This window comes from Rhinoraja longicauda, chromosome 19 (assembly GCF_053455715.1).
Source record: "Rhinoraja longicauda isolate Sanriku21f chromosome 19, sRhiLon1.1, whole genome shotgun sequence".
NCBI lineage: Eukaryota > Metazoa > Chordata > Chondrichthyes > Rajiformes > Arhynchobatidae > Rhinoraja > Rhinoraja longicauda.
The window spans coordinates 6,352,070-6,370,947 of NC_135971.1; the positions used below are offsets into that span (position 1 = coordinate 6,352,070).

Below are 18,878 nucleotides of genomic sequence, written 5' to 3' on the forward strand. Positions count from 1 at the left end.
CTCGCACCAGCTATATTTGTAAGAACCATACGGTAATAACTGCAAGAATTTATAGATATTGTTTAAAGAAGAAACAGTTGATAAAGTACGGAAACTGATGAATTACTCTATGATTTGTGCTACTTTAATAAATCCAATTAATGAAGAAAAGAAGTTTGGAAGATTGGTTTTGTCATATCAGGGTGCGACGTGTGCGTAAGCTATAACCACATTTCATCCCCGAGAAGTAATGGCTATCGAAGTGGGATTTCGAGATGGTATAGAAACTGCCATTACAACCATGTTTAAAAGGCATTTGAGCAGGTACAGGGATGGGAAAGGTTTAGAGCGAAATGGGCCAGACGCGAGCTGCTGGGACGAGTGTAGATGGGGCATATTGGTCGATACGAGCAAGTTGGGCCGAAAGACCTGCGTCCGTGCAGTTGGACTCGTTGATAAATGGTCGGGGCCAGGTGCTAAAGAGGCCTCGGGTGTAACTGAGAAGGCGTTGGGCAGTGGACCCGCCGCCCGCATCTCCGTTCCCAGCCCAGGATCAGGATGGACGGAGACCTCTCTCCGGACTTATTTTAATCCACAACAGTGCACCTGTCTCTCGTGCGCCAGTCTTCAGGCCAATCTATATTTGGAGACGCGGCGCATCGCTTGATAAATTGTGTTATAGGATCCATTAACCTTTGTGCCAGAGTATTTAGGATTGTCCGCTCACGAGTGACAGTGGGGGGCGGTGAACATTCCGCAACGAAAGCCAGGGATCGAATTTGTTGAATTTCCAACGCCAGTGCAGGTCATTTTCCATCATATTCCCCTTGTTGGAGTCACAGAGTCATGGAGTGATGCAGCGTGGAACCAGGCCCTTCGGCCCAACTTTACTCGCCACCTGGCCACATGGTTGCGTCTCTGTTGAAATCGGTGTGGTCTTTGCTCCTCGCACTGACCACCACAGATGGGAAGATCATTGGCCGCCATTGCTCCGGATCCGAAATTGGACCCCTTTGTCAAATCTCCCGACAGCCCCTATCTATGTTCCCCGGAGAAGCAAACACTCTTCTCCGGTCTTAACCTGAACCTGAACACCGTCATATATCATCATATATCATATATATACATATATGATATATGCATATATACATATATATGATATGATATGATACATATATGATATATGCATATATACATATATATATACATATATATACATCTCCAAAACCTTTCCAGCAAATATCTCCTGCACCTTACCGAAGCCTCCCGATTCATTTCTTGTGTTTGGTGAAGGGAAATAGACCAGATTCTCCAGTCGGGGTCCTAACCTGTGCTTCTCATCCCCAGGGCAGTGTTCACCGAGATTTGTGGAGCTTTGGAGATCCGCCCATCAAACACTCTTCTCCTCAGACGGCCAAACTTTGTGCAGGCGCGCAGTAGGAGCTGGTGGATTTCACCATCGATGTCTGCTTTCGTTTGGGAAGAGGGGCGCCGGCCAGAGGACCCGAGGGTCTCTATCATGACGACCATTTTAAAGAAATGGGACAAATGCACCTGTGGCGCCAACAGAGGTGGTTCCCCTGCGGTCAACCACAGGGCAAGTGGTTCACGGGTCCCCCTCAACCACCACCTCCCTGTCACTGAAAACCTGCCACTGTTGAAGGTGTAGGAAATGCAGTCGCCAATTTGTAGAAAGGACAACTCAAAAACACAGTTGAAAAGATTAAGGGGTGGTACCGGTAGAGTTGCTGCCTCACAGCGCCAGAGATCTGGGTTCCATCAGGACTACGGGTGCTGTCTGTACAGAGTTTGTACGTTATCCCCGTGAGCTGCGTGTTCTGTGGTTTCCTCTCACACTCCAAAGAGGTATATGTTTGTAGGTCAATTGGCTTGGTATAAGTGCAAATTGTCCCTAGTGTTAATGTGCGGGGATCGCTGGTCGGTGCGGACTCGGTGGGCCGAGGGGCCTGTTTCCGAGCTGTATCTCCAATCTAAACTGAAGCAAACTAAACTGCTGTCTCCCCGTTCAGTAGATTTCAAAATAATTCAAAAGCAATCTGTACAGTCCAAGTAATTTTGAGTTTATTTCAATTACAGTATTGGAAGCAACAATGCACATCATTCAAATGAACGCGATCTTTCAATTAGCTTGTCGTGTGTGTCAATGGTTGTGTACATTTTCCAAATCACTGAAGTAACATGAACTGTATCTATTACATTGAACTAGTCATTGAACGGAGTTAATAATACCGTAACGACTTTTGACGAGAAGGGTCCAATCCCATTACATTAAAAAAATATTTACACAAAAGTTCCGTTGCCGGACGCGGTTAGCGCGTTAAAATGAACGGATCGACAGCTCTGATTCCACTTGCTGTTTATTTCTCTCTTCCCACATTTACATTCCCCCTGCTTTTATTTCCGCGCTCACTGGGGTTTTTACGACGCGGAATTTGGGGATTAAATGAGAGCCGTTCAGCGCCGACCTGTTGTCCACCGGGTTTCTGCCCCACAGCCCCTGAGCCCCGCTCCTCACGCCGGTCCCGGGACCCGACCCTTTTACACACCCGGAACGGAACCGGAGCAGATTCTCAGCCAGTGGTCTCTAGCCCAAGGCCAGAAGAATGGATAAAGTTTCTCCGTGAATTTATTCCCAGTGAAGGTGTGGAGATGGGACTTGGTGTCCGCGTCGTAAAATGAAACTGCCCCGGACTCGTAACTGAGATAAACTCCCACCCTCCCGGGGATGGGACGGGCGGGGAGAGGGGATAGAGAGGAGGTATCTGCAACAAACCCGCCACCCCGCCGCCTGATGCTCCAGACTCCAGTCTCCGGGGTCAGTGTGACCGGTCCCTCCCTCTCCACAGACTCTGCGGCGACTCCCAGACTCCACCACTGACTCCCCGCCACCTCCACCTCCCAGTAATGTCTCCCCGATGTGAATCCCTCCGATCCCAGCAAACACGACCAGTCTGTAAACCTCTTCCCGGTGTCAGGGAGACTCCTCCGGGTCCGGGTCCGTCTCACGCTCTTCCGATCCTCAGACACCTCGAGCTGCGCATGCGCTGTTTCCACATCCAGGGTGACGGAGACTGGGGGGAGAAGCAGAGAATCAGAGAGTCCCCGGGGGTCGGGGGGAGACTCGGGCAGCGCGGCCCCGGGACCGGGGGAGAGGCCGCTCGACCTCAGGCACAGGCGGGCGGACAACTGAAACCCTGCCCGGGGTTTCACCCACAACCACATCGGGTCGACAACAGACATCTCTCCCGGAGATTTTATCCGGGGATGGAGAGGGGAATTTCGTGAGGTGGGGGAGGGTGGACGGGGAGGACGAGTGCGGAGAGTGAGAAGGATTGCGAGATTACGGTGGTGAAGGAGAAACGAAGGGGGGGGGTACACACATATGGAGGCAGATCGGAGCAAGAGGATATTGAGGTTAGCGGTGATTTGAGGTTGTTAAAGAGGAGGTAGAGGTGCGTGGTGGGGTCGTCATGATCACAGTGAAAGCGGGCAGACACGAGGGGCCAGATGACCTGCCCCTGTTTCTATGAGTGGTGGGTGAGAGAGAGAGGGAGAGGTGGCTTGGACCATGGAAGGAAGCAGAGGTTGAATGATCGGGTGTTGGACAGAATAGAATGGGTGGAGACTTGTGGTTGTGGGGTCGTTGAAAGAGAGCGGGTTCACGAGTGGATTTGATGGGTGTGTACAACTAACACACTGATCTCATTGTGAACCAATATATGAACTTCACTGAGGGACTTGACAATGTTCCGCGTGCAAGGCTGGTCCAGAAAGCGAATGCAGGTGGGATCCAAGGCGAGCTTGTGAAATGGATCAACAAGTGGCTTGGTGGTTGGAGGTAGAAAGTAGCGGTAGAAGGATGATTTTTCTGCTTGGAGGTCTGTGGATGGTGGTGTGTAGCAGAGATCGGTGCTGCAACCTTTGCTGTTTATGTTATATGATCATGGCTTGGATGTGAATGTCGGAGGTGTGATTAGTAAGTTTGGGGAGGAAGCAAAAATTGTGGATAGTGGGGAAGGTTGTCAAAGTCTGCAGCAGGATGCAGGGTAATTATCTAAACCTTATTCGCATGCAGTGATATCAAATCACGAGAGTGTAGGTTTATATTGAGAGCAAAGAATTTTAAAGTATATCTGAAATTTAGGTTTTACTAGACCAAGTGGACACGTTGGGCCCAAACCTCTCCTGCATTGGTGCAGCACCCTCTCTTCCCCACTTCTCCCCCTCCTCCCCTCCTTCCTCCCTCCCTCCCTCACCCCCCTCCCCCTCTCCCTCTACCCCACCTCCCTAGGAGATAGATTTAAACTTTAAAATGTGAATAACTTTAAAAATATAACACCGATTTCAATGAAACTTCTTCCATTAGCACCAAAGGGATGACGGTGAGTAAGGTTGGCTTAAAATAGTCATGCTATTGTGTACCATTTTCGCTGTAGTTCAGGAACAAACAAATAAACAAACAAACGAGAGGTTTAGTACATAGATTTACTCTGAGAGTGGGTGATATCGGGAACATGCTAGAGGGGGTGGCGGAGTGAGATATTACCAATATATTGGAGGTACTTAAATAAGTGAGGTGCAGAAGAATGCCGATGGAATGTGGGCAAATCGATTAGTATAGCTGGGGTAAAGATGGTCATGGACACGATGGGCCGAAGGGCCAGACTCTGTAATGTACAACCATGGCTCTCAGCTTCCAAGAGCACTGAATGACTGAGTCTCCACAGCCACCGGTGCAGGGTCGTTCCCCAGTCTCTGCGTGCAGTAATGTCTCCTTATCTCTGTGCTAATCCGGGGTGAACTAGCGGATGGAACACAACATTACCTGAAGGTCGCAAACAGAGGATGTTGGTAGAGGGTTGTTTTTCAGACTGGAGACAGAGTCCACTCTTGTTCCTTATTTATATACACGATTGGGTGTGTATGTAGGTTGCAAGGTTAGTCAGTTTGCAGATGGAACTAAAATTGGTGACATTGTGGAGAGTGAAGAATGTTACCTGAGAGTAAATGGGATCCCTGTGAACTGGGCCAATGGGCTCAGGAACGGCAGGTGGGATTTATTCATGTGAAGGTGAGGCGATGCACTTTGTTGAGACAAACCAGGGCAGGACATACACAGTAAACGGGGAGCTTTATAGAACGGAGAGATGTCGGGGTGCAGGTACACAGTGCCATGGAAGATGCAACGGTGACAGGCAGGGAGGTGGAGAATGTGTTTGTTGCTCATTCTTTCAAAAGTCAGGATATTAAAGACAGCGTTGAGACAATGAGGTTGTTGGCAAACTGGAGAGGGTGCAAGAAGATTTACGAGGACTCTATCGGGTCTGGAAGGTATGTTTATCAGGAGAGTTAGCGCAGGTGGGGACGTTTGTCTTTGGAGCCTTTCAGGCTGACTATAGGCGTGGATAAGATCTATATAAGGTGCACAGATAAGGTGAATACCCACAGTATTTTTCCAATCTAATACTGGAGGACATCGGTTTCAGGTGACAGGGGAAACACTAACTTGTTGAAGAGCAGCTTTTTCCAGCAGTAGGTCGTTCCTATATGGAGTGAGCTGCCAGAGGAAGTGTTCAAGGCAGGTACAATTACGATATTTGAGAGACACTTGGGCAGGTAGGTGGATTGGAACGACTTGGAAGGATATGGGGCAGACGCAGGCAAGTGGGGCGAGCTTGATTGGGCAACTTGGTCAGCATGGGCGTGTGCAGTGAAAGGGCCTGTTTCTGTGCTGCTTTGCTCTCTGACTGTGATGCTTCCCAGCTTAGATTAATCTGATTTCCCTTCAATCCAATCATTACATCAAACTTTGCATCCACGTATGACGTAAAGATATCAAACAACAACAATGGAAAGGGATTAAGATTTACCTTGCTTGATGACGTCAGTTGTTTCTCTAAACACGGTGTTGAGCAAAAAAGGGTTATCGAACCTTTCCATCGGCAAGGCACCATCTGCAACCGACAGTGATTTGGCTTCATCATGAACCCTGCAAATATTTAATGACAGGTTATAAATTGAGCATCAGCATGTTTTTGAGCTGTTCTACAAGTACATTCAGTCCAGACGATGTCCTACCTCATCTTGCGGCCAGCTTCCTCCTGCAAGAAATAAAACACAAATCGCAATTAACTGAGATGGACTTTTCTCGTCAGGACAGTGGGAACTTCACATAGATTGCTACAAGCATCTGATAATTCCCCTTTCCCAACTCTCATTGGTAAGATCACAGCAGCTCTTTCCCAAGGAGTTTGCAGGCAGTGCTGAGCTCCCATACATTATGAGGGAAGCCCTTTAGTTTTGGAACAACAGCAGCACATTGCTGGGACACGGGGAACATTGGGCCAGTTCTGAATCACTGGTAAATGTGGCGTTTATTTCACAAATGTCACCCACCGTGCACTTTCACCTCACCAAAACCCCTCACCTTCAAAAATGACACGTTGTCTTTTAGATCCAGCTGTTCCTGTAAGCTTTTGACTTCGTTCTCAATGGAATTTAAATTCTCTTGAATCACTTGGAGATGTTTCTCCATTGTATTCAGAATCTTCTTCTCTTCCTCCTGGATATCTGTCAGTACACGCTGCTCTTTCTCAGTGAGAATCTGGTGCAGTTCAACAAACTGGGATGTGATCTGTGACTGAAGGTTGTGTGACTGTTCCTGTGAAATGAAAGGTGAAGATCAATATGTCACTGTATTGTGTTTCCTCACGGTATGGAAAATATTATTTGGCCAATCAATATCTGGTCATAGGGTGCAGGAATAGACCATTCTGCCAACTATATCCATACTGGCCACTGTACAGATCCTCACCAATCCCATTTACTTCCATTGAATAGATAGCTGATTATCACGAGAATTCAATAGCTTGTACAAATGCTTCGGAAATGTCATTATCCCATCAATCCCATTCCCCTCATCCAATTCCCTGCCGCCCATTCCCTTTCACATCCCCTTTAATTCCCATTGATTTGCCCACCACCTACTTTCACAGGGATGATTTACAATCGCCGATTGACTCTCCAACCGGCGTGTCGTTTGGACGTGGAAGGAATTATGGGAGATAATACGATATTATTTTATACATGATATTATTTTATACATTAGACATTGTTACGGTATTATTTTATACATTGTTGTTTAAGGTTTGTAACTACTTAGGCATTAGGCGCCTCTCTGTAACTAATTAAGGCGCTCTAGACATTCCTTGCCCTTGACACGTGTCGGTAACATAACACTCCTTTTCTTTAGCCTGTACCTTTGCTTTAGCCTAGACGATAAGGGTGGCAGAATGTGAAGAGATGCAGACATTCATCAATGAGTAGGATTTAATGGTGGCAAGAGAAGAGATAAGGAAAGACATAGGCCTTGGGGTGATGGATGGACGTGAGGGATGGACTAGCAGGAAATAAGGGAGGCGAAGTATGAAGGGATGTGAGCATTGAGATAAGGATATATTACTAAATGGGATTTAATGGTGGCGGGACAGACGGGTGACTACAAAGTAATGAATGACTGAAGAAAGGAGTGTGGGTATGAGGTAATGTAAAGAAGATAAGGTTTAGAATAATCCTATAAAAATAGGCTGCCCGGTGTACTAAGTGGGCAGTCAGATGGTTGACATCCTGATTGTTCCAGCCGTTGTTTGCAAATAAAGGCTTTTAACTTCTTGAAGAATTCTCCGTGTCATCTGCTTAATTTTTGAACACCGGTAACCACGACAAAATTGGCGTAGTCGGCAGGATCGGAAAGAGGCCCGTTCGATAAAGGACGACCAGCCAAGGGCGCTTCCTAGCCCCATGGGGGCTCCCCGGAACAACAGGACAAGGGTGGTCACCCACTAAAAGGTAGGCGGTTTTCCGCTTCATTTGGATTTTTAACCTGTTGAAACGGGGGGCCGCTGGTGACACAGAAGCGTCTAGGGGGTTAAAAGGGCCTCTCTGATCCAAAGAATCTGGCTAAAATATTCTAAAAAGAGACCCGGAGGATTGCTCAAGAAGGCTGCGCAGTGGGGTAAGTAGAAAATAGATAAGTTAAGAAAGTGGATTTGTGACGTCAAAAAGACCTTGTGGATACCGCCCTAAGAGGATAGGGGACTGAATAGACGGGGCGTCCTGTGGATACCGCTCTAGTTAACCGGGGGTCACTCTGGTCAGCTAGGGGTCTGTACGGGCAGGATCAGAGGGTCTGTGGATACCGCCCTAAGTGAGGAGGGGTTTGTACGGGCAGATCAAGAATTGGAATAATTGGATAACATAAAAATAATAAAATTGCAAAATATTAAAGGAATATAGTAGAACTGTAGAAAATAGAAATAGCGTAGTAGGTAGCATAGTGACTATAGCGACGGAACGGAGTGAGAACAAGGACTGCATTTAAACTGACTGACCAAGTGCACTAAAATAAGACAAGTACAATGAATAAAATAACTGCAGTTGAAATACTAAGTAAGAAATTCCCCGTATCCAAAGAGGATATTAAAAAACACTGAAAAATGGGAAAAAAGGAGGGGAAAATTAGTCACGAAATGGCCCAAGGAAGGCACGTTTGATATAAACATGTGTGATGAAATGGAAGTGTTAATCAAGAACTATAAACCTAAGGATAAATCAGAAATCCGAGTAACGAAAAAGGAAAAAGAACTAGACGTGCTTAAATTGTTTAGAATAGAAGGAGAAAGGCTGAGGAAAGCATACCAGGAAAAGAATACCACTCCAAACACAGGTGAAAAACCCGAAAAACAGCATGAAAGTCAGGAGCTTCAGGAGAAAAATCAACTCTGTACCCCAGCCTGGGTATCCCCCTCCCTATTCCGGCCTGGAAGGAATAAAGCAGTGCCCTTTGATGAAAGGGATAGTGGAGATAGAGGGAGAAGTCGAAGTTTGGAGGAATGGGCAAGACATAAAGGAATATAGACAAAGAAGGGGGCAGCGAGAAAAGGAAAGGATGAAGCAAGAAGCACGGGAACTAGAAGCAGACATCAGAAGACTGCAGGACCTCAGGGACCTCAGGGACAGAAAGATTTGTGAGATCCGCCAGGCAGCAAATGAGGAGTATGAGGGAGACAACAACGCAGAAACACAGGCGAGTAATCAACAGGCATCAGAGAGAGGGCAAAACTGTGAGTGAAGCAGAATTAGATAGTGATGGGGGAAAAACAAGGGAGCGTAGAAGGGAAATAAAGGCATCCATGAAGCGCTTAGAGATGGAAATGAGGGAGTTGGAAAAAACTATAGAAAGAGAAAGAAAGGAAAGCCAGGTGTACGCCCAGGAAGGAATGAGGTGAGAAAGCATACAGGTAGAACCACAACAGGGGATGGCAAGCGGGACACAGGAGCTGAGGGGTGGAATGATGATGTTACTTTTGATAAAGGCAGGACAAACCCAGTATATCCCTTGGGCGACCCGAGACCTAGAAGGGCTGAAAAGCACCTTGCCCAACATATATAACGGGGCAGGAAAATGGATTAGGTCATTTGAGGAGGATACTATGGGACGGTTATTGGCTATGGGAGATTTGAAGGCACGACTGGTGAAGGTAGTGGGAACCACGAAATTAGCAGAGGGTGTGGCAGGCCCTCAGAGACTGTTACCCGCTCAAGGTGGACCTAAAGATATTGAAAGGAGACCCGCTGGGAGACACGGAGAACCCAGCGGCTTATCTGGAGGATCAACTGAAAAGGTGGAGACTCGAAACCGAACAAAAAATAGACGGTAAAGAGTTGATGACCGCTTTGTTTCGGACTGCTATAGTGGACGCCATGTCTCCTCGAGTTAAGTCCAGACTGGAGGAAGTGGTGGAATTGTCAACCATATCCCACTCCCAGTTCAGGGACCACCTGGTTCATGCAGACGACAAAAAATGGAGAACCAACAAGAAGAGGTGCAGAGAAAGTTGATGCAAATGCAACTAGAAGAACTAAAAAAGAAAGAGCGTGAAAAAGGAAAGAAAATGCTGGCAGTAACAGCAGACCTGGCTGAAGCAGCAGAAGTGAACGATACACTGATGCACAGTGAGTCCTAATGCAGAGCCAGGCAGAGGCCAGAGAATCCCATGCCAATAATAAATGTCTTTGGGGGAGCTTCTCCTCAAATGTCCTATCAGGGGCAAATCAGATCAGGGAATCAGCCCCGACAGGATTGGGGCCCTCAAGGGGGAGCACAAGGAAGGGGAAGAGGAAGGCCAGTAGGCAGACAGGTAGTTGATAGAATATGTTGGGGATGTAATCAGGTAGGGCACCTGAGGAGGAACTGCCCACACCGACCGTGGCCTGGCCCGTACCAACAGGGACCCACAGGGGATGAGCAGGGTTTTAACCCAGGGCAAGCCCTAGCGGGCTCGGCAGGAGGCCCGCCTGGACTCGTGAACCCCTATGTTAGATATTAAGGGTGCCCAGATGACCCGGATGGGAAGGGACTTTACCCAATGATAACGCGACAGGCAGAAGAAGAACCCATGGTTCAGGTAATTTTGGGAGGGCGGTTAACACCTATGATGATAGATACTGGAGCTACATACTCCACTAAGATAGGTGGAGTAGTTGATAGTGAGGTAGATTTTCAAAGTCTACAGAGAGACTTGGGCCTTTTGGAAGGGTGGGCTGAAAGATGGCAGATGGAGTTTAATGCTGATAAGTGTGAGGTGCTGCATTTTGGTAGGACAAATCAAAATAGGACGTACAGGGTAAATGGTAGGGAATTGAGGAATGCAGTGGAACAGAGGGATCTGGGAATAACTGTGCATTGTTCCCTGAAGGTGGAATCTCATGTGGATAGGGTGGTGAAGAAGGCGTTTGGTATGCTTGCCTTTATAAATCAGAGCATCGAGTATAGAAGTTGGGATGTAATGTTGAAATTGTACAGGGCATTGGTGAGGCCGAATCTGGAGTATGGTGTGCAGTTCTGGTCGCCAAATTATAGGAAGGATGTCGACAAAATGGAGAGGGTACAGAGGAGATTTACTAGAATGTTGCCTGGGTTTCAGCACTTAGGCTATAGAGAGAGGTTGAACAGGTTGGGTCTTTATTCTTTGGAGCGTAGAAGGTTGAGGGGGGACTTGATAGAGGTTTTTAAAATTTTGAGAGGGACAGACAGAGTTGACGTGGGTAGGCTTTTCCCTTTGAGAGTGGGGAAGATTCCAACAAGGGGACATAGCTTCAGAATTGAGGGATAAAGGTTTAGGGGTAACATGAGGGGGAACTTCTTTACTCAGAGGGTTGTGGCTGTATGGAATGGACTTCCGGTGGAAGTGGTGGAGGCTGGCTCGATTTTATTATTTAAGAGTAAATTGGATAGGTATATGGATAGGAGGGGATTGGAGGGTTATGGTCTGAGTGCAGGTAGATGAGACTAGGTCAGGGAGAATGGTCGGCGTGGACTGGTAGGGCCGGACAGGCCTGTTTCCATGCTGTAGTTGTTATATGTTATATGTTATGTTATATACTTGTGTGGAGCCGCAGTAAGCCTCCCACCTTCCCATGTCAGGAAAATTTGTTAAAACTGTAGGGTTCTCGGGAAAAACACAGTTAACACGATGCACAACCCCTGTAAGTTTAAAAATGAGTAATAGAGTAATAGTATTGCCAGTATTGGTGTCCAAAGGAACCCCCATTAATCTGCTAGGTAGGGATGCCTTGTTGAAACTAGAATTAAAGTTAGAATGTACCAAAGATGGTCTGAACGTGGAGAAATTGAATACCCAGCTGTTTATGGGGGAAGCTAGAAAAGCTAATGTATTTTGGGTAGGAAATATAGAAGATCAAATTTGGAATACGTGGAACAGATGGAAAGAGGGAGTAATGAACCTATTACCTGAAGCAACCCCACCCAAGACTGAGCTACATTGTACGGTACAGTTTGACGAGACCCAGGACATAGAGCAAGAGAGGTTGTGGCGCCTGGGAGCATGCGGCCAGCAGCACCTAAGGGCAGAAGCCATAACAATTGGAAAATAAGGGGCAGCCTTGCAAATTAAATGGAACACCTTTTTTGACAAGTGGTATAGGGTGCCAGGAGCTGCACCTCGTGTGACATTACTAGTAAATAAGGGATATCAGTCCAGGGACTTGGGGCTCATGATGAAGCAAGTAAACACTATTGTTAACTGGAAAGAAATTACACCAAAGGTATGGAAATCTGAGGACGATAATTATGTCAAGATAGTGGTGAGCATAGATATGGTGGGAACGACAAAAGAGGTTGAAATTAGTCCCCAGCACCATCTCTTTTTAGTACAGAAGGGAGAAGGTCAGACGAAGGAAAACATGTTCAACAGGCTGCCACATGGCTTATGGTCACAACATGATACAGATGTCGGGAAAGTGAAATCGGCAAACCCAGTAGAAATAGAACTAAAACAAGGGGCGATTCCGCCAAGGAGACCACAATACCCCTTAAAGCCAGAAGCAGAGGAAGGCATAGCAATAACTATACAGGGTCTGTTGGAAGCGGGAGTACTGGTTAGAACAAAAAGTCCCTGTAACACCCCGCTATTACCAGTTTTAAAAGCAGACAAGACAAGGTGGAGATTAGTACATGATCTACGAGCAGTCAATGAGGTAGTGTGAGATTGGCCAGCAGTGGTTCCAAACCCACACACACTGCTGACTAACATTCCACCGGAGGCAGCGTACTTTTCAGTGATTGATCTCTGCTCAACATTCTTTAGCGTGCCGTTAGCGGAAAGATGCCAGTTTTTGTTTGCGTTTACTTACAGGGGCATTCAATATACTTATACTAGGATGCCACAGGGATTTAAACACTCGCCTCATGTTTTCAATCAGGTACTGAAGGCAGATTTGGAAGGTATATCCCTACATAGTACGTTAATACAATATGTGGATGATTTGTTGGTCTGCTCTGAAAGTGAGGAGCAATGTGAGCAAGACACCCTGACTCTTTTAGAAAGGCTGGCATACGGAGGCCATAAAGTGTCCAGGAAGAAGTTGCAGTTTTGTAAGCAACAGGTGGAATATTTAGGACGATTGATCTCCAAGGGAGTAAAGGCTATAGCACCAGATCAAATTGAGGCAATAATTAAAGCTCCCAAGCCTCGGACAGTAAAGCAAATGATGACATTTTTGGGAATGTCTGGATATAGCTCAGACTGGATTGGAGAATATGCTGAAATTGTGATGCCATTGAGAAAAATACTGAAGGAAGCAGGACACACAAATTTGAGAAATGTTTTACAATAGAATGAGGAGGCGGAGACAGCTTTTAACACCATTAAGCGAGAGTTACAGTCAGCCCCAGCCCCAGCCCTTCCAAATTATGAGAGAATCTTTCACTTGTATGGTTCCAACAGGCAGGAGGGCTACGCTGCAGCAGTACTGATGCAGGAAACAGGCATAGTAGGTAAAGCTAAGCAGCCTGTAGCATACTACAGTACAAAATTGGATGAGGTGGCGCAGGGTTACCCACCCTGCTATCAGGGACTGGCTGCGTTGCACTATGCGTACAACAAAGCCTCATCTATAACCATGGGCTATCCTGTAACTATATATACACACCATAAAGTAGTAGAGCTGTTGGAGAAGGGGAAGTTTGTATTAACACCGGCCAGAATAATAGCATTTCAAATGCTCTTGACATTCCCAGACATTATAAGTAACATAGCTGATTATGTTCCGCTTGACTATGAGGGGGAGCCCCATGATTGCGTTGGGGAAACGATGTTTTTTTCTAAATTAAGGACGAACTTACAATCAGAACCATTGAATGATGAGGACAAGAAAGTTTTGTTTGTGGATGGTTCATGCTATAAGGATTATGATGGCAATCATGCAGGATTTGCAGTAGTGCAGCTGGACCAATCAGGTTTTCAAACAATCAGATTAGAAGCTTGCCCACAACCTTGTTCAGCCCAGTTAGCAGACATTAAGGCCTTAACAACAGCGTGTGAAATGATGGAGGGTGAGAAAGCTGACATTTACACAGATTCAGCATATGCCCATGGGGTCTGTCACCTGTTTGGGGCAGTATGGAAGCAGCGAGGCTTCAAGAAAAGCAATGGGGACCCCATACAGCATTTTCAGCAAATTTCAGACCTAATAAGGGCACTGACTAAACCTAAGGCACTAGCTATCGTTAAATGCCAGGCACATAAAAAGGGAAACGACATGATCACAAAGGGCAATCATGCCGCAGACGAAGCAGCCAGAAAAGCGTCTGGATGCCAATCAGCCATTATTGCCCCGCGGGTAAATTTGAACCTGCAACCCACACAGGAGGATATAATTGCAATGCAAGGTAGGGCTACTTTAGCTGAACAAACAATGTGGAGACAGAGGGGAGCCAAACAGAATGTAGAGGGCCTGTGGACTACGGAAGGTTTGCTGGTAGCACCTACACCTCTGCTGACCATTCTCATCTCAGAAGCGCATGGGCTAGACCACTGTGGAAGGGGGGAAGTGTTAAGGAAGATAAAGAGAGATGGGTTTTGGTCACCCTATCTACAGGCTTCAGTGGATTACATTTTGTCACAATGTGAGATATGTGCTCAAAACAATGTTAGAAAGGGAATAACAACACCTATAGGACATATACCTGTGCCCGAAGGACCATTTAGGCACCTGGTTATTGACTATGTGGACATGCTGAAAAAAGTAAGAGGGAAAAGGTATATGCTGGTAGTAATTGATAGATTTAGCAGATAGGTGGAGGCAGTACCATCTAAGGATTTAGGTGCAGGAACTGTAGTCAAGTTTCTGACTAACGAGGTCATCCCACGATTCGGCATACCAACCGAAATCAGTTCCGACAATGGAGCGGCTTTTATTCAAAAAACAGTTAAGTTGGTACTGCAAGCCCTGAGAGTGAAACAAAGATTTGGGTGTGTATACCACCCTCAATCTCAGGGCATGGTAGAAAGAGTTAATGGAACATTGAAGGCTAAATTGAACAAGATTTGCGCAACTACAAAGTTAAATTGGATTGATGCCCTGCCATTGGCATTAATGAGCAGTCACATGCAAACTAATCGAATAACTCATTTAACACCACATGAGATGCTCACTGGCAGACCCATGCCGATGCCCAAATGGAGAGGTCCTTACAAGGGACCAAGTTTGGAACAATTAGGGGTAGAACTTAAACAATACATGAAACAATTAACTATGATACACAAGTCTATTTACACACAGGAAAAGCAAAAGGAGCCAGAGGCGGACCAGGGAGAAGGACCTATTAAACCCGGAGATCAGGCCTATGTGCAAGCCTTTTGACGAAGGTGGAATGAGCCAAGAAGGGAAGGACCGTTCACAGTAGCTAAGGCCTCACCGACTGCTGTTCAGGTAGAGGGCTGGTCTACATGGTACCATCTCAATCATTCTACAAGGACTGTCCCACAGGCACAACCTGTGAATGACCTCGAGGTAAACGGGCAAGAGAACGAAAATACAGGAGAAGAGTGAAAGCTACTGCGAATCAGCTGCCGTTGCTCCAGGATACGGGCAAATTTCACCTCCAAGAGAAACAGATCCCTCCGATAGAATACTATACTGTTGAGCAATTTACTCTGGAGGATTATTAAGAACGTCGTTGTAAGGGAAGCTGGGTCTTTTTTCCTACCCTAGACATATGGGGGCAGGTTTTTGGCCGAGTGACCCAGGATGTTAGCATGTTGGAAGAAGAACACTGACAAACTGCACATTCTTTATACAATCCTAAGTTGGGGTGCTAATGGTTGAGAGTGGATTTATGATTTGAGTTAACAACATGTGCGGTTTTTGGTTTTCTTTTTCTGTGAGACCGTGTAGGTCTCAAAGGGGGGAATATGGGAGATAATACGATATTATTTTATACATGATATTATTTTATACATTAGACATTGTTACGGTATTATTTTATACATTGTTGTTTAAGGTTTGTAACTACTTAGGCATTAGGCACCTCTCTGTAACTAATTAAGGCGCTCTAGACATTCCTTACCCTTGACACGTGTCGGTAACATAACACTCCTTTTCTTTAGCCTGTACCTTTGCTTTAGCCTAGACGATAAGGGTGGCAGAATGTGAAGAGATGCAGACATTCATCAATGAGTAGGATTTAATGGTGGCAAGAGAAGAGATAAGGAAAGACATAGGCCTTGGGGTGATGGATGGACGTGAGGGATGGACTAGCAGGAAATAAGGGAGGCGAAGTATGAAGGGATGTGAGCATTGAGATAAGGATATATTACGAAATGGGATTTAATGGTGGCGGGACAAATGGGTACTACAAAGAAATGAAGGACTGAAGAAAGGAGTGTGGGTATGAGGTAATGTAAAGAAGATAAGGTTTAGAATAATCCTATAAAAATAGGCTGCCCGGTGTACTAAGTGGGCAGTCAGATGGTTGACATCCTGATTGTTCCAGCCGTTGTTTGCAAATAAAGGCTTTTAACTTCTTGAAGAATTCTCCGTGTCATCTGCTTCATTTTTGAACAGCGGTAACCACGACAGAATCCGCCGCGGTCACAGGGAGAAGGCGTGAACCACACGGGCAGCGCCCGAGGTGAGGATCGAACCCGCTCACCAGAACTAGGAGACAGCAGCACTACTTGTGTCACAGCGCTGCCCTGTTATTACACGCGTCACAGGGATCAAACCTGCACAAGATCAGGAAATCGAAACTTAAAAGCCTCACCAGAACTCCAGAAATCTTCTCTTTCTGTTGCTGCTCCATTTGCTGGATCCCTGATTTCTTTTTCGTGAGAGATTTGATAGAAGATTTCACCTGATCCTGGAATTGTGTTTGGGAATCAGAAAATTAAACTGTTGAACAGTAAAAATGGAATTAAAATGATGTGATTAAAATCGGTTTGCTTTTACCTTAAAGACTTCAACAGCTTCATCTACCGGCATGAAGCGGTGATCTCTGTGTTCCCGCGCATCTCGACAAACCAGGCAGATCAGCTTCTTGTCAGTTTCACAAAACAGCTTCACTTCTTCCTGATGTTTCTCGCAGTGAAGTTTAATTTCCTTCTCTGGAATTTTTTCCTGATTCAGGCTCAGTGTTCGAGCTTTCTCAGCCAGTCTCGCCAAGGCCCGACTAACCCTGAGGGTGCGGTCTGTAAACTCCTCTCTACATTCCGGGCAGGAGTTTCTCCCCTCCCTGTCCCAACTCTGTGTGATACAGGAGCGGCAGAAGTTGTGCCCGCACTCCAGTATAACCGGATCGGTGAAGAAATCCAGGCAGATGGGACAAACTGCCTCCTCGGTTAAACTCTCGAACCTGTCTTTCGAAGCCATCTTGAATCTGCCACTTCCTGGTTCAAAACGCATGTCCACTGCGCACGCCGCCGTCTAGAGGAATGAATGTCAATCTGCTGCAAGGGAGAGGTTGGGCAGGGAAGGATTTATTAATTGGAGCGCAGGAGGCTGAAGTGCATAAGATCAAGAGGTGAATAGACAGGGTGAATGCACCTCTGGAATCGAGAACTAGAGGACACAGGTTTGTGGTGAGAGGTGCAAGATTTAATCGGAACCTGATGAAAATATTTTTACACAGAAGGTCGTGGGTGTCTGGAACAAGCTGCCAGAGGGGGTAAGTGAGGCTGGACAACAACGTGGAGTGGAGTTGAAGCCCCGTTTCCTGAAGAAAGAGGATACCTCCGAATCACCCCTCATCCTCTTGCTCCTCCTCCCTCTCCCTCTGCTCCTCTCCCTCATCCTCCTACTCGCCCTCTCCTCCTCTCCCTCTCCTCCTCTCCTCTACTCACCCTCCTCCACTCCCTCTCATTCTCTCCCTCTCCCTGCACCTCCTCCTCACCCCCTTCCCCTCCTTCACCTCTCCTCCTCCTCACCCCCCTTCCTCTCCTTCACCAGTCCTCCTCCCGCCCCTCACCACCTCTCTCTCATCCCTCTCCTTCCCCTCACCCCTCCTCTCCCTCGCCTCTTCCTCTCCTCCTCACCCCTCCATTTCTCTCTCCTCCTCTCCCTCACCCCTCCATTTCTCTCTCCTCCTTCCCCTCACCCCTCAATTTCCCTCACCTCCTCTCATTCACCCCTCCATTTCTCTCTCCTCCTCTCCCTCACCCCTCCATTTCTCTCTCCTCCTCTCCCTCACCCCTCCATTTCTCTCTCCTCCTCTCCCTCAACCATCCATTTCTCTCTGCTCCTCTCCCTCACCCCTCCATTTCTCTCTCCTCCACTTCGGGCCTCCATGGCCGCCTCTCTCCGCAGCCGCCGCTCCTTGTGGAGCCGCTGCCGGGCGGGGTCGGGTCGGTGCCACCGCTGCAGGCCCGGCGGAGAGGGAGGGGGATGAGGGGGAGAGGGTGGTGGAGGGGGTGAGGAGCCGCGGCAACAGCGGGTCTCGGGTTGCCGCCGCCATCAGCGCCATGGGGACTTGCTTCCATAATACCGGTTGCCATCAAAGCTGAAGTGAACAGTAATCAGTCGGTATGTGTAGGAAGGAACTGCAGATGCTGGTTTAAACCGAAGACAGACACAAAATGCTGGAGTAACTCAGCGGGACTAACAGCATCTCGGGAGAGAAGGAATGGGTGACGTTTCGGGTCGAGACCCTTCTTCAGACTCAATCTTCGGTTGAAACCAGCATGTGCGGGTCAATTCTGACCGTTTGAAGATGCTGCCTGTCCCGCTGAGTTACTCCAGATTTTGTGTCTATCTTCGGCAATCGGTCGGTGACCAGCTTTGAGTTTAAAGTCTGAAGATGTTAGAGGGGATGATTGAGGCATAAGTGAGGAGAGAATCAGGCTGGCAGATGGCATCACAGATCCTCATTACACGATAATCAGGAAAAAAGATAAGGTCTGAACAAGAGCTCGTTTAAAAGCGTTAAATTATCCTAGTAAGCTTTAGTAAGTATTAGATATAGGTTTCAAATGTCTTTTATTGTCACGTGTACCAATTAAGGTACAGTTTTATGCGAATTA

General features: G+C 46.9%; 1 protein-coding gene across 1 annotated transcript; it reads right to left on the bottom strand.

The window, feature by feature from the left end:
- Positions 1–2,117: 2,117 nt before the first annotated feature.
- On the bottom strand, positions 2,118–16,996 carry LOC144602642 (zinc-binding protein A33-like). Its single transcript, XM_078415772.1, has 6 exons — positions 16,813–16,996; positions 16,628–16,723; positions 6,428–6,661; positions 6,079–6,101; positions 5,871–5,989; positions 2,118–3,071 (listed from the first exon to the last, which is right to left on the bottom strand). Exons 1-6 carry the CDS (start codon positions 16,843–16,845, stop codon positions 2,539–2,541), a joined length of 1,038 nt encoding a protein of 345 aa, XP_078271898.1. The 5' UTR covers positions 16,846–16,996; the 3' UTR covers positions 2,118–2,538.
- Between the last annotated feature and the right edge of the window lie 1,882 nt (positions 16,997–18,878).